Source organism: Brachyistius frenatus, unplaced genomic scaffold (assembly GCF_029030835.1).
Source record: "Brachyistius frenatus isolate BFR_SWC_R1_liver_20210118 unplaced genomic scaffold, ASM2903083v1 Contig_17, whole genome shotgun sequence".
Taxonomy (NCBI): Eukaryota; Metazoa; Chordata; class Actinopteri; family Embiotocidae; genus Brachyistius; species Brachyistius frenatus.
In genome coordinates, this window is record NW_027210616.1 from 1,107,270 (window position 1) to 1,135,000 (window position 27,731).

Below are 27,731 nucleotides of genomic sequence, written 5' to 3' on the forward strand. Positions count from 1 at the left end.
GGGCTCCGTGTGACGCCGAACCGGAGCCTCAGACGCAGCCGGTGAGAAGCGGGCACGTACGGCGTGACACGTAAAGTTTGCCTCGTTTTCCGGGGCCGTGTTTTCATCCGAGCCGCGCTGCGCCGCTGAGGAAGATGAGTGTGTGTGTGTGTGTGGAGGAGGAGGGGGGGAACAAATTCAGGTTTAATGAGGAAAACTTTAGAGGAAGAGACACCATGGTCGTCTGCATCTCCATCCGAGTTTCCTGCTCATAAACACGCCAGCTGAGATCTGTTCCGCTGCTAAGGTGACCCGAGCAAGGCCGACTTGAATGTAAGTGTAGAAGTGATGAAAACTTAAAACCTTTTTATTTACAGGAAACAGTCATTTGTATCAACAATGAAACAGAAAGATTCATATTAATTTAAAGTGTTAATAATGAGTATTTCTGCCCACTGTTTTTTGAAAACTGGCTAAAAACGTTTGACCAGTGATGACCTCCCGGTAAATAAAATGACACAAATAACTGTGCCGTGGCTTGTTGACAGTAATATATGGCCTCAGCTGTAAGACAAACAAAACATGCATAGGTCTGACTGTTTACTCAAGTTTACCTTTTTCTCATATAGGCCAGTTTGTTGTGTGCTTTGACTCTACTTATTAACTTCTGCTCCATTTTCCAGCCCGTTTTCCTTTTGTCTTTGTCTTTCATCAACAGCTATGTGTGTTTTCCTGTGAATGTTTTATGGAACCGTTTCTGAGTGCCTGCTTTTTGTTTTCTAACATTTTGTTGAACCAGTCCAAACCTGGTTTAAGCAGGTCAGACGTATGCATGTTTTGTTTGTCTTACAGCTGAGGCCAGATATTACTGTCAACAAGCCATGGCACAGTTATTTTATTTACCGGGAGGTCATCACTGGTCAGCAGGTTTAAGTTGGAACACCTTAATCTAAACCTTATCATTTGATTTATTTTCCTGAAGCAGTTCCTGGAATTTCTGACTAATGAATGACGAGCTGTCTTTCTCTAAAGAGAGCTCTGAAAGTTCGCGGCCATATGGCAAACTTCACATGATATGGGCATGGAGGGCTGCACAGGGGGAACACAAACTGCTTTTCTTTTTTTTTTTTCTCAACCACAGAGTCTGCTTTCCATCACGCTTTTACATTCGCAGCGACTCTGTGTTGCAGCGTTGATACCTATTGTGTCTATTTCCGTTATGCGATTCTGCTTGTGCCCCCGCCGGGCTATCTGTATTGGATCTCATCATTGGCTGCGTTCTGTAGACAGTGCATCTGCCCCCCTCCCGCACCAAGTCAGGCTGACCTTGTCACGGAGCTTTGCCATAGAAGGGATCAGTGACAGTGTACGGACGCACTGGCAGCTCAGATGTCTGCTCCTGAGCTCCTGGGGCTGCTGGCAGGTCGTCTTTAAATAGATAAGCACTTTAGTTGAACGCCAGAGATGGCCCGCGACCTATGAGCAAGGTGATTTCTCAAGTCTATCTGCGTCTCAGAGGGTGATTCAGCAAAATACAGCGCTTTTGTATCGGGAGGGAAGAAGGAACAGGCAGATTACTGTGTTGTGTTCTTCGTTTTCCCGCTGTTTGGTTCGCTGGAAATGTCAGGTTGGGAGTGCTTCTATATAGTCTGCTGTTAAGAACACCATTCCAGCAGATCTTTGCCACAGCGTGACGATTAATCGGTCAACTGAAAGAAAATGAATCTGCCATGATTCTGAAAATAGAATAACCCAGCAAAACTGGCCAAAAATTCGCTCACGTGAACATTTGTTTGTTTTATGTAATTTAGACTATTCAGATACAAACAAGCTATTTGAAAGGATCAGCTTTAGCCCTTCAATATGGTGATGTGAATTTTTGTAATTTGACAATTTAACAATCAAATTAGTAATCAATTGGTTAATCAAGAAAATAATCAGAAGATTAAACGACAATAAAAATCACTGTGAGCTGAATCCGTTGTTTTCAGTGATTGGATCAAACACGATCACTGATATAATCAGATGTAATCAGATCTGTTATGTCTTTCAAAAGTTGATAACATGCCCGTTTTGAAAATGAAACAAATTGAAATTACAGGTGTCATATGACTGTTGGTAAATATTGGCAGTTGTACATGATCCGGCTGCTGTCGCAGGTCTCATTTCGTTTGTCTGTCTCTCCTCAGAGGGTCTGCCATGTTCCCGGACGCCCTGGAAGCAGCCGGGCGGGTGGAGGGCCTGTCACTGTCCGCCCCACAGCCCCAGCCAGAGCTCGAGGAAGAGGATGCGTCAATGGAGAGGGGGCCCAAAAGACAAGGCCGCTATCGGAAAAGCCTGCAGCTCTTAAAGCCCTTCAGGATAACACACAAGTAAACAAAATTATGTTTAACTTTATGTGCCAACTTTTTGATAATAAGCCAGGTAAATGAAGACATAAAGGCAGGTGGAGTTCAAGGCCGTCCCGTAGACAGACATTCATATCTAAAGACACAAAAGTTCATGTTTATTATGTATGTGTAATGTGCTGATTGTCAGGGTGTAGCAGGAGGCCCTGATAAGGAATGGGAACTCATCCACCCCCCCCCCCCCCTTCCAGCAACACACGGCACCATGTTTAAACATATGTCAGCCGACTGATAAACCCTGGCCTTTTTTTTTTTTTTTTTTTCTCGCTACTCTCTTCGAGTTTTGTGAAGAGCGTGCAAATTACTGTCCAAACACTGCAGGCATGATTCACCTTTCATCCACTCCGGCAACCAAAGGGGCCCCTTATTTCTCAGCGACCTACGCGGACGTGCTCCTCAAACATAGCGCCTGTGTGTGCGATTGCACTTTTAGACATCTCACCCATTTCTACGTCTTCCACTCTATTCCAGGCATCAGCACCCAGTCGATAACGCCGGCCTCTTCTCATTTATGACCCTGCACTGGCTCTCCCCGCTGGCACTGAAGGCCTACAAGGCGTCCAGCTTGTCTATAGACGATGTGTGGGGACTGTCTTGCCACGAAGCTTCTGCAGTCAACTGCCAAAGGTGAGGTAAATGTGGCACGCCTGAGGTTTGTCTGATGAAAGTTTCCTGTGGTGGGAATTATCAAAATAAATATTGTGGGAAATGTCTAGTCGATGCTGAAATACTGGAGCTTGGTGGGACATGAAATGAAAAGGTGAGGTAGGAATAATTTACAAGTTTCAGATCTTCTTTTCTAAAGGTTGAATTTGATTCATAGGATGCCGCCACCCTGAAGACACTTGATTTTTGTCCACCAGGCAAAAATATGCTGGAGGGCCTTCTGTGCACAGGGTATGAACCATTAAAGGATAACATTTATGCAATATTTTATACATGTGCTTTTTGTGAAGAAAACAATCTCATGTATAGTGTACTGCTGCCATAAATACCTTTAAGGAACAAAAAGTTTTCCAGTTTCACATGCAAAAACTCGTGATCACATGTGACCACATACACGTGCACGTATAAAAAAAAAATGTTTTTTTCCCATGTGAAACAAGTGATTTGTGTAATGTGTGAAGGTCATGTAGATTCCCATGTGAAACATTTTTCCCATGTTATTTGTTGCAACATACGGTAAACATGTGTCATGTGTTCCAGGTGGAAAACATGGGGAAGTTGTGTTTTTTTTCTGTAAGGGCATTTGCTAGCGCGCCAAACTACGACTCAAACTCAGTCCTCAACTCAAGTAATATTTACTTCTGATTTAAAATATTAACAAGAATTGCAGTGCCCATTTGTTTTCGAAAATCAAGAAGAATTTTTAAACATTCAAACATATGCAGTTCGCGCTGTTGCTTCACAGCAAGAAGGTTCTGGGTTCGAATTTGCCGGTCGGCTGGAGCCTTTCCATGAGGAGTTCGCATATTTTCTTTGTGCCTGCGTGGGTTCACTGCTGGTTTTCCTCCGAGTACAAAAACATGCATGCTAAGTCGATCGGTAATTCTAAATTGACCGTAGGTGTGAATGTGAGCGTGAATGGTCGTATGTCTTTCTGTGTTGGCCCTGTGCTGGACTGGAGACCTGCCCAGGTCATGCCCCACCTTTGCCTCCAGCCCCCCCCCCCGGTCACCTTGTTCCTGATAAAGAGGGTGTAGATAATGAGCGGCTGGACGGATATATTTGTGACATAGTTGATCAAATGAAAGGGTGTGAGGCCTAGAGCCACGGACAGGTTGTTGAAGAGTATTGTGGGTTTTGGTCTCTTAATCAGATTTGTTGATATGAAAAGTGTATTATTGTCAGCCTTTCCTTTTAAATACAGTACAGACTGCACATCACATGGCATCTCAATTACATGCTCCTATGCTTTAGTTGATATGAAACGATGAAAGTTTCTTTGTTAATTTGCAAAAAAAATAAAATGACCAGTTAATATGTAGTGAACATGCTTTACCTGTTTGTGAATTTATCCTTGGTTTAAATGCATTTCTGTCACTTGTATTAGTACACATAGTGTTAAATGAACGTCAGCGTGTTGCTATCATTTTGTAATGTAGACACATGCTGTGATAGAGAATGATCCACAGAGATTAGAAGGTCGTGTTATTTGTCTCAATTACCCGGTGGACCTGGTTGTTTCACAGTGTTTTCATGTGAACTGATCTCTCTGACACAGTTGGAAAAGATTATCTTTCTTTTTTCAAACAAACATTGAGAAACCTCCTTTGCTGTGCCTTTAAACCTGCTCATTTGTATTATTGAGGTTTTGGAGTGCTGTACATGTGATCTCTGCCATGTATACTGTCCAGGATTTTGAATGTTTGTGCAGTCTGTGCTGTGTGACTTACCTGATGAACATCCTGTTTCTCCTGACCAATACAGGAACATTGTGCTGGGATTGGGGGTTGCTGAGAATAGCAGGGATTAGAGATTACGGTCGGAGTTGGTGCCTGACTTGGGTGGTTATGCCATTAACTCCTGTACCTGCGCTGCACAATGTCTCCCTGTCACATTCATTAGCTGTTATTGACTGGAGCCCGACTGTCAGATAAGTCACTGTTTGCCTGCCAAACCACGGCGTGAGAAGTGCCTTGTAGTAAAGCGACGAATCTATGAATGAGCCACGAAGACTCACAATGAGCTCATTAGGGGGCGTTTAGCGTTTGCTGCTCACTAAAAAGAAAACCGATGCTTTTTCAATTACTCATGTGCCTGGTGTGTCAAGTCAGGTCTGGGTGCCGTGACTCGGCAGGACAGAGGAAGGTGACTGTTTGAGGAAGTTCACCCTTGTATCTGGTGACAACTGCGAAGATTGTGGCTGAGGGGCCTTTAGGTTTCGTGCTGCTGCTTTGTGTGTCAAAAGAGCGCGTAAAAGGGAAGCGGCAAAGAAGTACAAAGCTATCACGTTGACACGGGTGGGCGCCGGAGACAGGAGGGCTTTATTTTTTTTGTGTTTACATAGCACGAGCGGTTACGCAACCCCGATGCAAAGCAAAGACAAGGGGGAATTGGGAAGAAGAAAAAAAAGCACCCTGGGAGAGTTGACACTTGTTGGTGCTCAGTGAGGTGCGAACCTTGAACGCAATGTCCCGGCCAACTCCTCTACAAACATCAGCTTCGCTTGCCATCTGGCAAACTGAAATGATGGCTTTTAGGAACGTTTCAGTCCTGCTTAAAAGCAAATAATTCCTCCTCCTCGGAGCCTACACTGTTGCCCTGCCTGGTGTTTCTCATTTCCATTTATGTGCGTGCACTTAAGATCTATGAAGTATTGTTTCATGGAAGTTTTAAATATTGGAAATGATGCTAATTATGATAATGAAACCTATAAATGTGCATGACTGGATATTTATTGTATTCATTTGTTACATTTTATAGGTCCATGTCATTATGAAAAAAAAGTACTTTTTTGCTGTTCTTTCTCCTTTCTTGGTTCATTGATAGGATTTAGCAGCACTTAGTGTATTACTCACACACAAGTCTCATTCCCAATGACTCAAGCTTGCGCCTATGCAGCTTTTACTGCAATTAATTGTAATTTCTTAGATTCAACACCATTTGACTCCAAGTTGTAATTATCGGGCTGTGTGAGATTCGAGTTGGTTTAATGTTCTGTCTATCTCTGATACGTTTTTAATAAAGTCATTAGGGCGTAAATTACTTTCTGCAGCTGCTCCGCTGCTGCTTTATAGAGTCATTAGTCGTGATGCATTTGGCCAACAAGATATTTCCCCAATTCAGGGGATATTATACAGCAATAAATGTACATTAGCACATCTTTAACATGTTTGGTAGCACCTTTCTCCGTCTAATTATGTGATGCATCATTCATGATCGTATATTGTAGGTCACCTTTACATTATTATCACCCTAGCTGCCTTCTTTTTTCCTTTGTGGGTTTTCAGCTGCCATGATTGCCTGTTTATATCCCCCATTGTGCCTTTGGGCAGTCTGAGAAACATCTTTCACTTAATTCCAGGAAAAGAATCAACACAAAGTTTTCTTTTCACTTATGATAATTTTGCCCTTCAAAAATGGCAACTTCTACATCCAGTTAATTGGCACTATAGCAGCTCTTTGCACAGTGTTCACGTGATAAGGCTGAGTCTTATTACTCTGGAAATTAAGTTCAGTGTCTGGTTGAACTGTGTTCATATAACTTGTCCTTAATTTTGTGCTTTTTTTTTTGGTTCCAGGCTTGAATTTTTGTGGCGTGACGAGCTCAAAAGAAGTGGACGAGAAGGGGCATCCCTGACGAGAGTCTTCTGGAGGTTCTGCCAAACCCGTATGCTGGTGGCCATCTTATCCCTCCTCCTCACAATGGTGGCAGGCTTCGTTGGGCCCGTGAGTACTGTCCAAATCCTTCTTTCTCATTTTATTTCGCTGATTGGGCTAATACGCCTTTCAGCCTGGTCGTTGGCTCAGAGCCCCAAGTCCTCGTATTTTCTGAAAATCACTTTATCCCATTTCATGCTGGTCTGGAAATTGAAATGAAAACATACTTGGAGATTACTAAGCCTTCAATGGTGAAACCCATATTAGTACCACAGATTAGCTGGTTTGTACCCAGTCACACTTTGGTTGAGAGACGTGCAGGGCTTTCTATCTGGCACACTTTGGATTTCCCTCCAAATGTTCGATGAGGATCAGAGAGATTCAAATTGTGCATATTTCTAAATACTCCTTATCAGAAATCAAAAATCACCACCTAAAACTAAAGAGTAATTATGTACGGAGTTCCCAGTTCACCGTGTTTCTGAATCAGTTCCTTTGTTTCTTTTGCTCTGAGCTGTTTATTTTTGGTGTCTTGTTAACATGTGCACTGTGTGAGTGCAACTACCCATAACTAACAGCATTAACTGGATTTAGTTGTTACACAATTACGAAATTGTCTCACATTCCTGTGATTTATTTCACACACTTGCTGATAAAGCAATGTTGGATATATTCTTTCTGCAGTTTCCAGCCTGATTTAACATATTTGAACAGAACGCAAAATATTGTCGGCCATTTCGTGCCATGCCATCAGGCCTTAAAACTCACAGATTCTTTGCATGAATATTTTATTCTTTCTACTTTTTGTGCTTATTATACTTTAATCTCTGGTCTACTTATTTGAAATATTCCCTCCGTTTTTCTCTTTCATCTTCTTGTAATCTTATTTCTTCTTTTTCATGCGGCCCCTGCCCTGCTTATCTCGATCTGTGGCATTTCCTCAATTATCCTTTCCATTTCCTCTTTCTTCTTTCTTCTTCTTCTCTGGTGCCACTTTATCTCCTTCATGTTTCTGCGTTTTGCCTTTGTTGTTTGCTGCTTTTGTTCTGTTACTTTTTCTCCATGTTTTTCTTTACCATCATTTCCAATCCCCCCCACTCCCCCCCCCCCACCCCCCCCCCCCCCCCCCCCCCCCTCTCTCGTTGTTCATGTCCAGGCTCTCCTGGTTCGAGCTCTGCTGGAGTATTCCCAGAGCGCAAACAGCTCCGTCTGGTTCGGCCTGTCTCTGGTCGCCGGGATCTTCCTCATGGAACTTATGCGCTCCTGGTCTCTGGCGCTGATGTGGGCCGTCAACTACCGCACCGCAGCGCGCCTCCGCGGGGCAGCTCTTACTTTCGCCTTCCACAAGATCCTCCGCCTGCGCAGCACTAAAGACATCAGTCCAGGCGAGGTAGGTGGCACAACCCTGGAGGGGACTCATCTCCAAATTACCTAAATCATCCCTCGCTGCAGGGCACCACATGCAGATGATTGAGATGGATTTAATTTTTGCTCTTACACAATTCCTGCTTAGATCTCGACAAATCCCGTAGCCTGAGGGAAGGGAGGCGGTCTAAGATTAGTCATTACACAGCTTAAGCGGAATCATTGTCCAACAAATAAACGTGGGAATAAGGACGGCTGTATTTGCTAGATAGCTTTTATCGTCTCAGTGGTGTTCTGTGAAATGGTTTATGTCATTGAAATTTTTGTATGTAATTTAAAATCCCTGTCTCTCCACCTAGTTGATCAACATCTGCTCCAGCGATGGCCAGCGGCTGTATGAAGCGGTATCAGTGGGCTGCCTGCTGGCCGGGGGGCCCCTGGTGGGAATACTGGGTCTATCTTACACCGCATACTTCCTGGGCCCCACTGCTCTGTTGGGGTCGGCCATCTTCATCATCTTCTACCCCACCATGGTACGAATCCAACCGGAGCCTCTGAAACACAGACACAAAAGATTAAAAACACAATCATCTGACTGTCAGTGTCTTTAAAGTGTGTTTGCGCTCAGCTCTCTTTCATGACACTTTTGTAAAATGAGCACTCTCATTATAGCAGCGATTAGCAATTTAATTATATCAATTTCTAAAAGTTGTATCAAAACTTAATGACCCTAGATGCATATTATTGTTGACTCATTATTTTCTCAGCTAGAACTTTTTAGAATTTGGTTAGTAGGAGACACAAGTAGTGATCTCTTTAAAATCTTTAAGTTAATTCAGAGTGTTGAAGAACCCGACCAGCCCTTTTTAAAAACCTCGTAACTCTGCAGCTATCAATCTTCTGTCAACTTTGTAGCTGTTATTTTCAAATTACACTCAATCTAAGCTGCAGCCTGACAGCCGGAGACCCTGCTATTGATGTGAAAGGCGTTTATCACCCTGGTCCCCCAGACAGGCCTGCAGCACAGCTAATGTGATTGTGTCTGCTTTCATTTCCTCCCCTGCCACTTATTTCTCTTGTCATCATTTCCCCCCTATGTTTCCGTCTGGACAGATGCTTGCATCGAGGCTGACGGCGTATTTCCGCAAGAAGTGTGTGACGGTCACTGACGGACGCGTGAGACTGATGAACGAGATCTTGGGCTGCATAAAGTTCATCAAGATGTATTGTTGGGAGGATGTCTTTGCACAGAACGTGCACAGTGAGTGGCTGTCGTCTTCTTAAATGACTCAGCGACTTGTGCAATGCTCATTTCCTGAGGTGCTTTTCTTGAGAACTTCATTCTGCTCGGTGTTTTTTTTTATTCCCAACTTGCTCGGAATAAAGTGTCACTTCATTTGAACACCTGCCGCTGTTGCACATTAGGAACTAAATGGTCAGTTTATCACCTCAAATTAGACTCATCCTTGTCGTGATCTAGTAAGATAACCCTGACCCTAAATCCATTTTCATTAGCTTGCCCTGTTTAAGTCATCCCATGGAGCATCATCTATAATCAAAGGCAGTTTGAATCCCTTGGCTTCAAGGTTAATTTGCAAGGTGTTTGGGGCCTTATAATACCTTGAACCACTGTCAAGGCTGCTGTACTTATCTATGAATTAGCGATGGCCTTTTCTCATGAGGTCCACGCTGTAGGTTGTGGATAAGGATCATTCTCCCCTTTTAATCATTCTCCAAATTAGCCAGGTGGGGCTCCTTCTCACTGCTGTCCTGTGATTACCCAGTATAATGCAAATTAATAAGCATTTAACTTAATGGCCAAAGAGCCTTAAGAGTTCTAGTGTCAGTCCCTTCTGTTAGCGTTGTTGCTAAATGGACGATCAGTGTTTTTGGCCCAGGACATGTGACTCGTCCTTTGTTATCCACGCAGAAACACACTCACCATCCAAGAGGAGACCCAGCAGGGGGTAAGATGCACCAGGAGGAGGGACTTCTCACATTTCACACACAGTGCCGCAGGGGCTGAGGATGCACAAGCTTTTTGTTCCAGTGTTTGCACCCAGTGAACTGAGTTAACAAAGCAGCCAGAGCGTGCATTTGGGAGATACAAACATAGAGGAAGGGGTCCGAATTTGGGCATTAGACTCGGAGAGTTATCAAGGTTCAGCAGGTTTCGAAGCTCCTTTCAAGGGGGAGGCTCTTGTTCCTCCCTCTTGTATCTATTTCTGTCTGCTGGCTGTGTTGGTTAGTGACTCTTATGGTGTTGTTGATTGAATGTTCACTGGAGAAGCCTTTGGGAGTCACTCAAGCTTCACTTTATTTTCTCTCGCTTTCTGACTATATTTCCTTTTTCATCATCTGTTTCTCTTATCTCCTCCACAGAGGTGCGATCAGAGGAGAGGGGGATACTGGAGAGAGCTGGTGTTGTCCAGAGTCTCACAGTGGGTGTGGCTCCCATCGTCGTGGTGATAGCATGCGTGTGCACTTTCACCCTGCATATGGCCTTAGGCTATGACCTTAATGCTGCAGAGGTATTCATATATATTTAGTCTCAAATTTACTGCATTTAAAGGCCCCTATCTTTTAAAAAAGGACATTATATGATTCTTTACATGACACAAATGGATATGTTTTTAAATTTGAAACTTGTTTTAAAGTTGATGTGATGAGTTTTTAGCCATGATCAGCACTTTGATCAAAAATCAGATACAGCCCCAGGTAAAACTCTGAACCACAAGCAGTTTCTGGGCGTGTGATGCCCCTGTCACATTTCTATTCACCGTGGACTCATTTCTCACCGCATCAGCAAGTCCTGTGCCTATATGGAAACAGCACAATCATAGCCAGAAGTAGGGTGAACTCCAAAATGTCTTTTGTGCAGTATAACACATCAAAAAAGAATAAACATAAGTTGAATTTCTTCAACAATTTATTTGACAGATATTGAATAAATCTATTACCAGTGTTGGGTAAAAGGGAGGTACACATGCTTATTGAAGTATTTTCATTTTTACAACCCTGCTCTCCATCCTGTCTCCTCTGTGCTCCAGCTTGCAGTTCAATCAAGAATTTGCTGAATTGTTGTGACATGACTTTTGGTCTCTGCTCAGTCATTTAAGGCGTCCCAGTTGCACTGAGGAGCACAGAGCTTTGATCTGTTTACAGAATCTCAATCGTGCAAATGGTTTATTTTTAATGAAATTGTGAATGAGACATAAAATCAAGGGTATTTGATCAAATATATTTAGCTCAGATTTGGTTATTTTTCTTGTTAGTAGTGTTCAGTCCCTAATTAGAAACTAGGAGGTAATTTCCATTTTTACAGTTTATGGATATGATGAATATGTCATTTTTGTAATTTTTTGGAAAGAAAACTCCCTTTCTTCGTGTTTTCAGATTCATGATTCAGAAGGGTGAAAAATGTTTTAACTGTCTCCGCCTCTACACTTTCTACCTCAGGCTTTCACTGTGGTTGCCGTTTTCAACTCCATGACGTTTGCCCTGAAAGTCACACCGTTGGCCGTGAGGTCACTGTCAGAGGGTGCTGTCGCAGCCAAAAGATTTCAGGTATGAAAGGTACTCTAGTCTCTTGCAGAGGTGGCTAAATAAAGAGAATTTTAAGTAAAGATGACTGGTATAGGTGTCATCTAAGATGCCCACGGTTTTTATATAAAAGAAGATATTGTTATATTATAACTTACTATTTATTTATTTATCTCTGCAGTATAACACTTGTCAAAACGTAAAGACACTTTATTCAGGTCAACAGACTAAGATGGACTCAGTACGTCAGTGGACAAGCAGGTTTGACCCTGTTTAGAGCCAATCAAAATGTGCTTCTGTTGCTGCTAAAACAAACCCGCCCACACCACATACTGTCATTTTCGACATACTGTTTCCACACACGTGGTAAAAGTCACATGTTGGTGAGAAATGGGTCCACAGAGCCAGTTAGGCAGAAGTAAGCAAGTACTTCTGCCAAGGATGCAGCAAAAGGCTGGAGCTGTTCTGCATTTTACACATACGTAGCGCATAATAAAGTATTGATGAACTCAAGGACAGGGTGGACTGCAGTTTAAGCATGAAGCTGAGTAACGTAGTCATGAGTGACAATATCTTGTTACATAGCGCCAAGCAAGTTCATAAAGTAGGTTAAACCACATGTAAACAGTGTTTTACTTCATGCTACACTTATTTTAGTCATGCACAAAAGAAAAACAATAAATTCATATTTTGCAAGCACACAATTTTGTCAAGTTTGTCATCACAATGGTTATTTGAAACTAAATGTTGTTTCTATGTGTCTTGACTCCACAGAGGCTATTCATGATGGACAGCAGAGAGACCATTTTAGTCAAAATGGAGGACCCCAGCAATGCAGTTGAATTTCAGGATGCCACTCTGGCGTGGGAAAAGGCACGATGTCCGGCTTCAAAAACAAACCCGCCCCCCGTGAAGTGTGGCGGGATCAAGCGTGTGCTGCGCAGGGAGAAGCTCAGACTGTACATTTCCACAGAGCACGCAAAAGCAAACAAGGAAGTCCCCAACGCTCAAAGTCTCCTCACAAACATGGAGCAGGAGAGCCCACAGAGCACCATCTCATCCACGCAAAGCATCCGACCCCCACTGCACAAGACCCTGCATCGCATTGACCTACGTATTAAGAGGGTAACACCGCAAGCACGTACAAGTAGTAGATCAATGCTTGAATTAGATTTTATCTGAATCATGTCATTTACACCGTGCCGTTGTTCTTCCTTTTCTAGGGTTCACTGGTTGGAATCTGTGGAGGTGTCGGGAGCGGAAAGAGCTCTCTTCTGTCCGCTCTACTGGGACAGGTGAGATTCAATTGAAAGTACAGCAGTCTGAATTTCCGCCTCAAATAGCGCAGATATTAATAACATGTAAGACAGCTTTTCTCCCTGAAGCTGTCATTCACACACAAAGCCGCAGAACAGCCACAAATTTGAAAAGGAACGTTTCAAGTGTTTTCTCCTCCTGCAACCTTCTGTTTCTGTGCTGCAGATGACCCTGTTAGAAGGTAACGTAGCTGCCAGTGGTGGCTTCGCTTACGTGTCCCAACAAGCCTGGATTCTCAATGACTCACTGAAGGAGAACATACTGTTTGGAAACGAGTACGACCAAGACAAGTAAGATCCACTATATAATATTAGTGCTACAAAGAAAAACGGACCAAAAGTAGGAGATTTATTTCTGAATTTAACTCCTTTTTTTCCACGTCAGATACAACGCAGTGCTGGAAGCGTGCTGTCTTCTCCCAGATCTTGCAGAGCTCCCATACGGAGACATGACAGAGGTATATGCAGTTTCAAAACGTCTGTTAAAATTTTTATTTTTAAACTATCTTGCGTAGCAGTTTAAGTTTATGCAATAAATTTGGTTCAAACTCAACGTATTTTTTATCTTCTCATTGTAGATTGGAGAGAGGGGGGCCAACTTGAGCGGAGGGCAGCGTCAGAGAGTGAGCCTGGCGCGGGCCCTCTACAGTGAGCGACCCATACTCCTCCTGGATGACCCTCTCAGCGCTGTTGATGCTTGTGTGGGCTCCCATATCTTCAATAAAGCCATTCGGGTTGCTGCAAAAAGCAAGACGGTGCTCTTTGTAACACACCAGCTGCAGGCAAGGACAATGTTGTCTTTTTTCGCTTGTTTAATGAACAAAATTTCTTGTTCTAAAAGCAACACCGATCAACTGATAGAGTTAAAAGGTCTTAATGTCTAAAATGCCCGCAGTGTTAAATCCTAACGATTTTACCTTTGTTCTACCTTTTTATTTATCAGTATCTTTCCGAGTGTGATGATGTTATTCTGATGAAGGACGGGCAGATTGCTGAGCATGGCACCCATACACTGCTAATGGGTAAAGAGCGTGACTATGCCACCCTATTCAACAGCATGCAACAGGAGGTAAGGCCAGGGGCACACGAGGAACAAAGCCGGCTCTTTTGAATAAGGCATCTTTGCCCCTGCTACACAATAACTTTGAACATTACAAGCTGAATAATTCATAGGCCCAGAAAGGCAAGTCCAATAGCAGTGAAATGTTAATGTATACAAGGCCTTTCATTATTTATGCGTGCATTGATTTACTGGTGAGCTGCTAAAGACCATGTCACCGATATCTCTGTTTAAATTACTTTCATGGTGCTGTTGTCATGGCTGCTTTGATTTGTGATGGTGACATGTTTCCAAACTCGCCTCCCTTAATCCTGATTTTTTTTGTCTTTCAGAATCTGGTTAAAGAAAATTTAAGAAACAAGCTGCAGAGGACAGGTGCAAAAAAGGCTGACAGTGCTGTTGAAGTTGCCAAGGTCGGACCAAAGGTGGAAAGCAAGGGTGGAGGTGAGAGACCGTGCCACTGTTCATGCTCTACATGTAAACTGAATGCTGAATGCTGTTTACCCGAAACTGCATCATGAGTAACTTCTCTCTGGCTTTCTTTCTTTCTCGCCTCTTTCATTTAGAACCACTGATTAAAGCAGAAGAGAAAGGCTCTGGTGCGGTTGCCTGGTCTGTGTATGGAGCCTACATCAAAGCAGCAGGAGGTCCAGTGGTCTTCTTCATCAATGCCTTCTTCTTCCTCTCCACCACTGGCAGCATAGCCTTCAGTAACTGGTGGCTGAGCCACTGGATCAGGCAAGGCAGCGGGGTGAGTTGGGAGACGATCCTTCTTCACTATAACCAACACCCCTCTTTACTGTGAATTTGGCTCCAAAAGGAGAATAACTACTATGCCTCAATGGGTTGTGGCAGCCGACTGAGCATTAATCCAAATGTGCATGATTAAAAAAGTAACAGCACCTCGGTAAACTTAATTAAAAACAAGCACGAGCAGTGAAGAAACAGATGTGCTGCAAAGCAGGCGGTGGCTGCTGCTGTTGAGAAATGTGCTCAGAATAGTGAACATCACTGAACTCACAGATTTTCACGGACTGTTTGTAACGCAAAGTTTGCCTTTCTCAATTTCATTAGAAGCAAAATGGGGGGAAAAAAATCTCTTTTTTTTTCTCAGTCTTTGTAATTTGTTGCTCCATCTGCCCTCAGAACACATCATTAATCTTGAATGAAACGATGGCGAGCAACAGCATGAGATTCAACCCTCACATTCGGTACTATTCGACTGTATACGTCATCTCCATGGGAGCCGCTTTATTGCTGAAGACTATGAGAGGGCTGGTGTTCGTGAAGGTAAGCCTCCTTCTAACCACAAGGTTTGTCCTCCAAACCACTGATGAACTTCACAGTGATATAAAAAGCTGATATACTTGTCCTTCACAGCTACGCAGCGCTCCTCCCTAATTGTTCTTTGCTGTCATTTGTTCATGCTCTCATGGTTCCAGCGCTATAATTGAAAATGCCTGCAGGCCAAATCCATTTATCTGTCCACTGCCATGTCTCACAGCTTTACAACGGCTGCATGTGTGTCTGTCTGTCTGTTTGTGAGGGCAAAGGAGACAAAGGAGCACAGAGAAAGGAAGGATGCGTGTGTGTGTGTGCGTGTGCGCTCGAGCCCCCTCGGGTGTGCGTTCTCTTTTTCAAGCTAACCCATCCTGACACTGCATTGCAGAGGTTAGGTCCCCACGTTAATGTGTGCCACTTAAAATTGTAAATTTTTCAAAGATGGCTAATTTTTTTTTTTTTTTACCTCTAGCTGTGATCAGATCTTAGCGAGTGTTAAATATTCCATTAATAGAATTAATTTGTTCTCTGCTGCCACATGTAATTTCTGTCCAATTGGTGAAATGTCTCTTGCGCATTAGGTCGTGACCTTTATGTCAGCCTCCCAGAAACTCATTATAAATGAAGATTTGACAGCCTGCCTCGTGCAAGGAAGAAAAAAAAACCAGCTACCCACCAGTGTGCACATTCTTATCATACGGTGTGGTAGCATTTATAACATTGCAGGCAACATAAGTGCTGCTGTATTTATCCTGTTTGTGTTTGAGGCTGAGCGCATTGACAGACCATTTCCCTGCAACCGTTTATGTATCCGAGTCATGATTGCTTCCGTATGCTTCTTGAAGTTGTTTGTTTACATGTGTCAGGTCTCATGTTCAAACGCAACATGTTGTCTGTGTTGACAGTGCACGGTAAAGGCTGCCTCCGTGCTCCACGACAAGCTCTTCAGCCGGCTCCTCCTCAGCCCCATGCACTTTTTTGATACGACACCTCTGGGTCGTATCCTGACCCGCTTCTCCAGGGACATGGACGAGGGTGAGGCTTGATTTGTCTTGACTGTGAACCTTTCCCTCAGGAGAGCTCTCAGTCGGTGAAGTCACCCTGGTTGACAAGGTGTAGTGCCAAGACACAGTGTGATTTGACATCGAGTATTTTCCCTAGTGAGTGGCTCTCTGTTATCCACTTCACTGGTGTCTTTGCTTGACATGTTGATTTGTGACTTGTATTTGTTTTGGATGGTTGGGTTTGTTTTTAAGCTTATTTTTGTAGACTCCATTGTGGTGTTTATGTTACCTGCAGACCTTCTGCTTCTCTTTCTCTCTTTTGAGAAAGAAAACACGAAAAGACACCCAGCAGGACACAAAGAGGAAACTTTCCTTCCCTTCGAACACTGCACTGTGTGTCTGATATGGTTTATTTCTCCCCCTGACAGTGGATGTGCGTCTGACCATGCAAGCTGAAATGCTGCTGCAGAATCTGACCCTGGTGCTGTTTTGTTTGGGAATGGTGGGCATCGTCTTCCCCTGGTTCCTGATCTCAATCGTGCCCTTGGGAGCCTTCCTCTTCTTTGTCAACCGTGTCTCCAGGTCAGACTCTCATCACTTCTTTTGTTATCATGGCTATTGGCATACGGTCTACAGTGTGCAGTGAGCTTAATGCTGTATTTTTCTCACTGACTGCTGCTGGTTTTTGGAAACAATAAATGTTGGGAAGAAAAAACAGGTTGAAAATTGCTGTTGAGCTTCAAAGTTGATGGATAATTTTCTTTTGTTCTCTGTGGTTTTAGCATCCATTTTGATTTTACAAAGACACATTTGATTAATGCGCAAACATGCTGCCAATGAGAATGTCCATGATAGCATGGGCTTGTTTTCACTTTGAATGAGTCAACACCATTCCTTTCAGCACAACCTATTATGCTACAGTGTGATTCTAAATTCAGTTTTGCAAATTAATTTCAATCAGTAATGTTTATTATAGGCTCACTTCACAATGTAGAGAGACAGAGAGAGAGAGAAGCAGGTACATCTCAGTGAAAGAAGTGCTCTGATGATCTTTATCTGAAAGTGTTTGAGTCTTATCGGTCATGGATTTTTTTTTTTTTGTATTTCTTCACGGCTTTTGTTCTGTGGTAAATGTTGCAGGAGTGCCCCGGAGGATGTGATGACTCTGCTTTAGTCATTATTTAAATGTTTACAGAAATTGTGCAATAAAGGGGAATCTACCGAGCAACAACAGCTTATTAGCGTCAGGGGAAATAACCACAGCATCTTGCCATTTCCTGTATATGTGAGATCGAGAAGAACATGACGTGTTATTGTTGTACAGATATAAAGTCAGAAATTACAAAAACAACGTTCATGTACATACAAAATATGTACATATCTGTAATATTCAGTCACATTTGATCAAGTCATGGCAAATATGATGTGATTATTTTGGTGTGGCAGAGCTGGATTTGGTCCTAAAGGCAGGAAGTTTTAACACGTACAACCCTCCTCCCCCTCATATATCACTTGATATCTCGTCCCCACATTAGCTGGGATTCTTGATTTCCTTCACCAGATAGCAGTTTGTGCCTTGAGGGATACATTTATGTACAAAACATCTGTATTTATCTTGTTAGAGGCCCTTGATTTTTGCCCTAATACAAATGGAATTAATGATCCACTTTGAAAAACAGCCCACCAGAATCAGGAGGAGGAGATGATCCCCAGCTGTTACCAACAGGCAGTGATAACCCACGGCAGTGCTGTTGAGAAGGATGAAATACTGCATCCTACAAATTCATGACATCCCTGGATATGTATGGATGTTACATCAAACTGGATCTCCCATTGAAATTACCCCCTTCTAAAACAGCCTTTATTGAATTTTGAAATGAAACTGCCCAGGGCATAAACATGTTTGTCTGGATCACAGCCTCAAAACGAGGAAGTGTCATGTTTTTTCCATCTCTCTTCTCTGCTTTTATGAGAAAACCAAATGATTCATTGGAGACTTGTAGTTCCCATGCAGTATCCATTCTGTCTTTGCATCTGAAAGTGGAGAGACATGCCACCTTTGTCAGTAAACCTTTCTCCTTCACGCTACCTTGTGGACGGTGAGTCTGAAATCTCTCTCTGGCTACCATGTGATGATCCATAATATTAGACAAGCATCAGAAAGAGGGAAGCAACCGATCAGGGAAACGGCTGCTCTGTCCGTCGTCTCATCAGAACCTGTCAGCCGCACGATTGCATCATTAGAACTGATGCATTTTCCATTCCCTCACTCGTTGTTTTTATGTTAGTATTAAAATGTAATGTCTGTCTTCCCTATAAGATCTTACTAAGTAAATAGGGGGTTGAAAGCTGCATGGATGACACGAGTGCTTTTTCTTAAGCCACTACAAATCACTTTATGAAAAGTTTGTGCTTCTCATTTCATGCAGGGTCGCTTTTACATGTAATGTACCTTGATTTTCATGATTTCCTGTCAAATTTAATTTATTGGAAATATTAGTACTATATTTTCACACAATGTTCTCCCATTTTTATCCAAATGAGGCTAACATGAATTGAGGTCTTATATTTCTACAGTGCTACAGTCTAGACTGATTAGGATTTTTACAACCATTTAGGTTTACAAATCAAAACAGAAGTTGCCTGTATTTCTGGAGTTATATCTGCCTCGGGGTGTGAAAGACAGTTGAAGCAGCTATGAGTGACATTTGCCATAATCAATATTCACTTACACGCAGAAAAATAAGAAAACCTTGGAAATTAAATTAAAAATATTGCATTGTCTGTTTCCAGGGTTCTGATTCGCGAGCTGAAGCGCCTGGAGAACATCAGCCAATCACCATTCACCTCTCACATCACCAGCAGTCTTCAGGGACTCTCCACCATCCATGCCTATGGAAGAGGGCACGACTTCCTCCAAAGGTTGGTATAATGGTATCTGTCAGCCATGGAGAGCATTAAACTTGAATTTCATCTTATCTCTGTGTAGTTTTTCAGTTTGCTCCTCATCTCGTAACTGTACCAGACCTCATACGTGAAAATGTCCCCACAGCAAGCAGGATAGTGTAGATCTCTGCTTGCTTTTGCTCTGGCTGAAATGGTTTTACAGTTTTACATGTATCTCTCTCTTTTTTTTTTTTTTTTTTTTTTACAGATATCAGGAATTGCTGGACACCAACCAGGCCTCCAACTACCTCTTCAGTTGTGCCATGCGTTGGCTGGCTGTCCGCCTGGATCTCATCAGTATCTCTCTTATCACTGCTGTAGCACTTCTCATTGTCTTCATGCACAATCAGATACCTCCAGCCTATGCAGGCTTGGCCCTATCGTATGCAGTGCAGGTTTGTAAACAAACATGTAGAAACACAGAATGTAGAGAGACATGAGGCGTCTAAAAGGCCAAAAGAGTCAGTAATTTTAGGTTCCAGACGAGAGACGAAGTGTTTTCAGTTCCTTGTTTGCATTGCTGTGTCTTTCTGGCCAAGTGTTTAGATGTAAAAGCATTTTCAGATTTATTTAAACTGTTCCCGAAATAAATTCAGGTTAAATTTAGACTATGTCAAGTTTGACAGAAGAAATAAAAAACATTTATAAGCTTTAAAAGACACCGCTGCTCAATTCTATACAACCTTCCTTGGTCTGGCAGCTGATGGTGGTTTATGTTATTTCTGGTCATTCTTGCTGTATTATTTACATCACTGCTTGATTCGACCTGTAGACTTGAATACTCTTTTGTGCTCCTGTTACAGTAGTTTAACATTTTAGCTGCAGTCCACTGCTTAGCATTTAGATAAACTGCACACAGCTCATGCTCTTGCTTTAAGGAACCAGTATGTACGGTATGACAGATGCTCTGTTTGCTGTGGACACACAAGGTTATTTTCGCAGCATGTCTTTGAGATGTGTTTGTTTTCTCATTGTCAGATGTGGGGTTTAGATATTCTATGAACATTTGGTGCTTTAGTGCATGTTTTGACCGACATTGTTATGACAACCGTGGCAGAGAATTGAAATCGATTAGCAAGATTGCACAGGAGCCCTATCGGCAAATCTGTTTATGAGGCTATAAATTTTCCGATGTTTTACTGCTCGGTTGCTGAAGGGGAGCAGTGCACATAAATAGCGAGTGTTTCATAGTAATTGGTGTGACAGTGTTAATCATTAACCTTTTACCTCTGCTTTTCTTTCAATTCCAGCTGACTGGCTTGTTTCAGTTTACAGTGCGGCTGCTCACAGAGACTGAAGCTCGGTTTACATCAGTTGAAAGGATCAATCATTATATAACGGTGAGAGCATTGATTAGCACAATGGATCATGTGGCACTCACATAGACTGTACATGCTCACGTAGACTGGGTCAGTGCCTGAAATCACAGCGCCAGACTAAACCAGTAAAAAAGAGCAGTTGAATTCAGAACAGCTGACGTGTCCAGACATGTGTGAGTGGGTTTTTTGTTGTGCGACGTGATTGTGTATGTGTGATAAACTTAGCAGGAAGCAGATAGAAAACCCAGTGTGTTGTCTTTACACACTCCAGAGCCCATGACAGTGCTCGTGTCACACAACAGCCATGAAACCACAAAGTGTCAACTCAACTTTTTCTTCGAAAGTGCCAAGAAAAGCTCACCGAGTGTAAATCACTAGAAATCAGTTAGGGGGCTTGCTCTTCTACAGAGATTTAGAGATTAATAGCAGATACCATCGCCTCTCCTTATCTCAGAGTCTTGAGAGTGAAGCACCCAGACAAAGTCCCAAGGCTGCGACTCCTGCCCCCTCCTGGCCGCAGGAGGGAAAGATCACCTTCCAGGACGTGCAGATGCGTTATCGCAATGACCTGCCTCTGGTGCTTAAGAACCTGTCCTTCACTATTCTGCCTGAAGAGACCATCGGCATTGTGGGCCGCACAGGATCAGGTGCGACTGACCTTTTCTTTTCCCCGGCTCGCAGCATTTTCAGTTACATCTCAGTTTCAGCATGTCCCCATTTGTTAACACAGTGTCTTTTCTGGATGTGTTTGCAGGAAAGTCCTCTCTGGCTGTGGCTATGTTCAGACTCGTGGAGCTGACTGGAGGCTCCGTGATTATCGATGGAATCAATATTGCACAGATTGGTCTGGATGACCTGCGGAGCAAGCTTGCCATCATCCCTCAAGAGCCCGTGCTCTTCATCGGTACCATCAGGTAATCCACTGATAATTACTTTCATTATCAATAAGTGTGACTAATGTATTGTTCTGGCTTAAAAAAAAAAAAAATCACATTTGACTAGAAATGAAAAAAAACACCCACACCTTAGCAATTAATGCAGCTGCTCTAATGGAAAATCTGTTTTAGTCGTGCAACCAGGTGGTCAAAATTTGTGTCTGTTATTTGTTTAAATGTCTGCATGTGTTTCCTGCTCCCTCCCCATACAGATAGCTGCTACCTCCTGCAAATGGAGACTTGTCTTTAATCAGCCAACCTGTTTAATGCACACACTTATATAGCAACAATATATGTTGGGGGTTTTTTTACATAAAAAATTAGCAAGATATTTTACTTACAGTCTGTCAGTGTCTGTGATGCTGTTTCTAAACGTTTAAATTTCCACCATTTGGCTAAAATGTGCTTTTGGAAGATTTTTTTTTTTGGGAGATATATTATTTGCATTGTGTGGGCCCAATACTGATCTGGTCTGTGTCCATTATTGGGATTTCTCCAAAAGGGAAATCACAATAAAAACAAAAATTGTGCTGTGTGGTCAGAAATGAAACAACAGATATGCTAAATGTGATGGGCAGGAGTGATACAAAAACGAGCAGCATTGCTTTTATAAAAACTAGCTGTCAGTTGCTTTGTGGGTGTCAATTACCATAAAATCAGATGAGTATTGATCTTGGGGTTCAGTGTCAGCAGCATATCATGTTTCTTGTCTTTATGTGAAATTGCCATAACATTTAATCCAGTTGATGAGTATAACATGTATGGTTTACATTCCAATAGGAGTAATTTAGACCCGTGGGATCAATACTCTGATTCTGACATCTGGGAAGCTCTTGAGAAGACACATATTAAGGAAATGGTGAGTGGTACTGTAAGATGGTCAGATCTTAAATTATACATGACACGATTAGAACAGTTGTCCTCATACCTCTGTATACCCTTTGACCTTCCTCAGGTGAGCCAGCTGCCTCATTCGCTCCACTCAGAGGTGACGGAGAACGGAGAGAACTTCTCGGTGGGAGAACGGCAGCTACTCTGTGTGGCCAGAGCCATGCTGAGGAACAGCAAGGTATATATAACACAATAATACTGCTGTGTTAGATTTACTATATACTCTATACATTTCCTTTAATATGAGATTTTATATAATGTGGCGTGTTGTTTGGAATGGGTGATGATCTCTTCATCATGAAAAGAGCCTCTCCGTCTCACCACCTGGATGGGATACCACTACCACCTAGTGGTGTGCATTGTTGCTCCGTCCCATAAACTGTTATAAAAACCATGAGCTGGACATGAGTAGCATACAGAATATGGTGGATGAAGTTTTTTTTCTTATTTTTGTAAACAAGTATTTTACATTTTATTCAAAAACCACATGCACTATAATTTCAGGTCCATTTCTTTGTTTGGATTATTCACAATGTTTCTTACTGTGTCTTCATTATTTGGTATTCCCTGTGTGACATCGACTTTTTTTTATTTATTTTTTTATAGATTCTTATATTGGACGAAGCCACAGCAGCCATTGACACTGAGACAGATCGTCTCATCCAGGAGACCATTCGCTGTGCGTTTGGCAGCTGCACCACTCTCATCATCGCCCATCGTCTCAACACAGTGATGAGCTGCAGCAGGGTCATGGTCCTGGACAACGGCCAGGTGTGTATAAATGCAACATCACTGATTGCAAAGTTCGGTCTGTTGGTTGAAACTCATTTGCAAGTTGAAACAGCCCTAATTTCCTGTGTGAACGGATCCCTTTGAGTTGATGGATGGGATAAGGCAGGACTCATTTAATTGAGTGGTGTTCAAGTCAACTTTTGATGCAAGCAGAGAACATGAACTGCACACGAATGAGTACCAGTTTCAGTGTCAGCCCTTAACCCTGGTAATATGTTGAGTTCACCTCCATTAATCTGATCTGAGGATCATCAACATGCAGAGTTTAGAGCGGTGATTGAAAAGTGATGGATGCATCAGGACAGACAGGATTCATGTTCCCGTAACTCTGCTCACAGGCCTCCCTGCAGCACAGTGCCAGTAAAAACGCAGTTTGTATACGGACATGAATGAAGTTTAGTTATTTAGTTATTAGACAGATACGTGTTACTGACTGCATTAAATAGCACATACTCATGGTCACAGGTAACTTGGTGACAACTTAGCTATTATCTTTGAATTTATTGTGTGTGATCTATGGTCCTAGTCGATGTTATAAGATATCTAATATGACTGAAACTACCAAAAAATAACATTATGTTGTTTGAGCCATGTCAACAGCGTCAAAATTGAGTGACAAAGCTGAGTGCGGGTACCTATACTGACCAGCAGCAGCTAAAGAAACTTGTATCATTCACCAAAGTGTAACAAGGCTGTCCAGATATTAAAATGCTTTTCATACCCTGCCACTGGGAAATAACTTAGTTTGCAATATTTGTAGAGATGATATGCCCAGATTTTATATGCTGGTGCTGATTTGGTTTTATCCTCTTCATTCTCACAGATTTTGGAGTTTGACAGTCCCGCTGCTTTGCTGGCAGATGAAAACTCCAGATTCAGAGCCATGATAGAAGCATCAGAAAACCAAAGCAGATAAAACACACTGGAGTGGAACTCTGGACGTGAGCTGTGATCCCATAAAATATGCAAATCCAATATATGAATTGCAAAAAAAAACCTCACTTAACCCCATCTTGCCTTGGTGTTGAAGTGGTGAGTTAAGAAATACAGTGATGGCTGCTCCGTGTAACAATGTCTGTTTATTTCCACACCAAAGACCCAGGGACCACATTTCTGAACAGCACGTCAAAGTAATGCAAAGACAGATGTAACAGCTTCCTGCTCCTTGCCACCGTGTCACAGGAGTTATTTCCTGGAGGCCAAATAATTCACTGCAATTTAAGCAGAGTTGTGACTCTGACAATAGCACTTTATGTTTCATGTGCACACATGGAAGGACATGCGGTGCTTCCGTTTCCTCTGGAGGTCGGTTCATCAGGCAGACTTCCGATTAGTTTTAGTCCTTTTTATTTTTTTATTTCCATAACTAAGACCTCACAGTGCAAGATTTTATTGTTCAGCAGAGAATGATGTTGACCAGATTAACAAAAATATTCATAGCAAAATTAATGTTTAACTTCAATAATTTCATAGTTTGTATTAATAATTCAAAAGAAAATCACCTGTTATCCATTCCTATGAGGCACTGTGTAAAACATGCTGAAATTGTTTGTTTTTGTTGTCGTTGTAATGCAGTCATTTCAGTAAATAACTGCAGATGCAATTTGTGCCTAGAGCTGTAAACACTTTCAGGTTATATAATGGAGTTAGCCATGTAAGCATGCTTTTTTAGACTGCATGCAAGTACTGCGTTTTGAAATGAGCTAATGTTTCCAAATGCTGGAGTTTAAAATATGCACATTTTACCCTGCAGGTAAAACATTACCAGCAGGGTAATTCTGGTGTTAAAAAAATGTACATTAATCAGTTGCAGTTTATAGGCACAGGAGGTTTGGTCTGTGTATTTGCAGCAAAGCTGAAAATGAGCAACATCAGGATGAGCCTTTAAATGTTGTGTTTTCACAAATCTGAGGATTGTAAACTTCTGCCTTTTAATCTAGTATGTGCTGAACAATCATGAAAAGTGCAATATCTTCCTATTGCTTTGGTACATTTTCAAGATTGCCTTTGTACACTTGAGATTGTAATGTTGCAATATATTTTTGTTAAATGTTTGATTTTTTTTTTTTTTGGGGGGGGGGGTATTTTATGTAAAGGCTCTTTTTTTTTAAAATAAAAGTATTTTTTTATAGATGACAGTGTGCGCCCCACTGACTACACACGTGTTTGTTTTCAGTTCACTGGAAGTACTACTGCATATTAAAAAAAAAAAAAAAAAGAAGAAGGATGTTTTGACCTTAATGACTTAACTGGAGTAAGCATCAGCTGAAGCACACAACAGGTTAGAAAATAAAAAACAAATACGGGAGTGTAGAGTTAGGCCACTTTGTTTCTGCCTGAGGCTAACAGCTCAGAGCTACATTAGCCAATGCTGGTAGCAAAAGAGTTGCATTATGGGTAATGCAGGCACCAAGTATTGACAAGAATGAAGAGGACATCGAGTGCACTGAACTTTTTTATTGTGAGTCAGACAGTGTTATAGAAGTCTTATTCAGTGTTTTTGATCAAAGTTATGGAGACATTTATATGTATGATGAATATTTTATTAGACAATGGTTAAGCATTTAGAGTCAAAATAGCCCAGCAGCACTATATGAACATAACATCTGAGGACACCTTCCAGCCTGTGCGCAGCGGTGGAGTTCACACCTTGTACTCGTGCAACCTGTCCAAAGGTTATATTAACCTTTATCAGTCCACCCCAAAAGTCTAAAGCCCTAATCTCCAAGCTTCAGTGGGGATCTGCTGACATGCACTTTAATACAGCAAAACAGAGATGTCCCCTTGACTGCATGTCAGCAGATCCCCACTGACAAAAATAACATCTAGAGTGTGCGACATGTCCATCTGGTTGCAGAACCTGCCAGACTTTCTAACCAGCTGTTAACAAACAACATAAATTCCTTAACATGAGAGTAAAAGTTGTTGAAATTCTTAAAGGCACACAGCAGTGAAAGGAAAAGCTGATATGGGTTCTTATTGACAAAACTTAAAGGAACAATGCACAATGCAAAAAACAAAAGAAGAAATGTGTGTGTCTGTGTGTGAGAGATTAAAAACTGTATCTGCACTCATCCTATAGTCAGAGCCCCGACTGGTTCTGTATCTGACTGTCAGCAACTCAAAGCCGTACATGTTGGCCAGGGTTCATCTCCTTGACCTCACGTGCTACAACAACATGACATAACCTCTCCTACTGAGTGACAACCTTCTCAGTGACACTGTGATACTTTCTCAATGAAGGGGCCAATGTGAGATGACTTTGTCTTATTGCCCGGGGTGCCCAGATTTCTGTGAAACACCCTCAGTGGTGGAAAGTAACTAAGTGCAAGTACTCAATTTAAGTACAATTTTGAGGTACTTTTGGCCAAGTATTTTCAATTGATGCTACTTTATACTTCCTGTCCGCTTTCAAATGGAAATTCTCCTCCATTAGATTTATTTGACAGCTTAAGTTACTTATAGGATGAAGATTTGCTATAATGGATGATATAACAAGCTTTTAAAATACGACACAAATATTAAATCAGTGTTTTTTTTGGCTTGTGACATCTTACAAGAATCAGTGAATCGTTGGGGTCACATCTCAGATTTAGATAGATAGATAGATAGATAGATAGGTAGGTAGGTAGGTAGGTAGGTAGGTAGGTAGGTAGGTAGATAGATAGATAGATAGATAGATAGATAGATAGATAGATAGATAGATAGATAGATAGATAGATAGATAGATAGATAGATAGATAGATAGGTCGGTCCTTGTGACAGCGTGGCTGGATGAGTCTGTTGGAGAAAGTGCTCCGCTGTCCCTGCAGCAGGTGGTGGAGAGGGTGGTCAGGATTATCCAATGTGGATAACAGTTTCCTCAGCGTCCTCCTCTCCACCACCTTTTCCAGGCTGTCCAGTTTGTAGCCGATGATGGAGCCGGCCTTCTTAACCAGTTTGTTGAGTCTGTTGGTGTCACCGGCTCCAATGCTGCTCTTCCAGCAGACTACGGAAAGGTATAGCACATTGGTAACAACAGACTGGTAGAAAATCTCCAACATCTCGCTGCACACATTGAAGGATCGAAGTTTCCTCCAGAAAAAGTGTCGACTCATCCCCTTCTTGTAGACAGCGTTGATGTTGGTCTTCCAGTTCAGTCTGTTGTCGATGGAGACACCCAGGTACTTGTACTCTTCCACCATGTCCACCTCCTCTCCCAGAACTCTCAGCGGTTGTGGAGCCGTCGCCTTCCTCCTGAAGTCGACCACCATCTCTCTGGTCTTGGCCACGTTCAGGAGCAGATGATTTCTACCAGCCCACTCCACAAAGTCCTCCACTACTGCCCTGTACTGGTCCTCCCGTCCATCCCTTATACACCCGACCACTGCAGGGTCATCCGAGAACTGCTGCAGATGGCATGACCCCGAGTTGTACTGGAAGTCGGTGGTGTACAAGGTGAACAAGAAGGGGGACAGAACAGTTCCCTGTGGAGCTCCCGTACCACTGACCACCGTATCAGACAGAACACCACTCAGTTGGACAAACTGTGGCCTGCCATTCAGGTAGTCAGTGATCCAGGAGACGGTG

At 42.4% G+C, this 27,731-nt stretch overlaps 1 protein-coding gene across 2 annotated transcripts; it reads left to right on the top strand.

Annotated features, from left to right (window-relative positions):
* On the top strand, nucleotides 1-25,278 carry LOC138618484 (ATP-binding cassette sub-family C member 5). Of its 2 annotated transcripts, XM_069694211.1 has the most exons (29): nucleotides 1-312; nucleotides 2,169-2,351; nucleotides 2,859-3,014; nucleotides 6,632-6,779; nucleotides 7,867-8,100; nucleotides 8,435-8,608; nucleotides 9,189-9,336; nucleotides 10,458-10,606; nucleotides 11,535-11,642; nucleotides 12,393-12,743; nucleotides 12,842-12,913; nucleotides 13,101-13,225; nucleotides 13,320-13,392; nucleotides 13,513-13,716; nucleotides 13,878-14,003; nucleotides 14,327-14,438; nucleotides 14,561-14,745; nucleotides 15,141-15,284; nucleotides 16,181-16,310; nucleotides 16,708-16,861; nucleotides 19,073-19,201; nucleotides 19,434-19,620; nucleotides 20,476-20,565; nucleotides 20,999-21,191; nucleotides 21,299-21,458; nucleotides 22,260-22,338; nucleotides 22,435-22,548; nucleotides 22,977-23,141; nucleotides 23,986-25,278. In XM_069694211.1, the coding sequence occupies exons 2-29, from the start codon at nucleotides 2,179-2,181 to the stop codon at nucleotides 24,076-24,078; spliced, it is 4,176 nt and encodes a 1,391-aa protein (XP_069550312.1). In that variant the 5' UTR covers nucleotides 1-312; nucleotides 2,169-2,178; the 3' UTR covers nucleotides 24,079-25,278. The 2 variants fall into 2 exon arrangements, with proteins under 2 accessions (XP_069550312.1, XP_069550313.1); XM_069694212.1 differs by lacking the exons at nucleotides 1-312; nucleotides 2,169-2,351; nucleotides 2,859-3,014 and adding an exon at nucleotides 3,215-3,284.
* Nucleotides 25,279-27,731: the final 2,453 nt, after the last annotated feature.

Bases quoted from the DNA above. Each gene is read 5' to 3' on its own strand.
- LOC138618484 (XM_069694211.1), top strand. From the start codon at position 2,179: ATGTTCCCGGACGCCCTGGAAGCAGCCGGGCGGGTGGAGGGCCTGTCA. The intron at 11,643-12,392 runs GTATGAAAGGTA...TTGACTCCACAG, and splicing joins TCGCAGCCAAAAGATTTCAG to AGGCTATTCATGATGGACAG. The intron at 14,004-14,326 runs GTAAGGCCAGGG...TTTGTCTTTCAG, and splicing joins TCAACAGCATGCAACAGGAG to AATCTGGTTAAAGAAAATTT.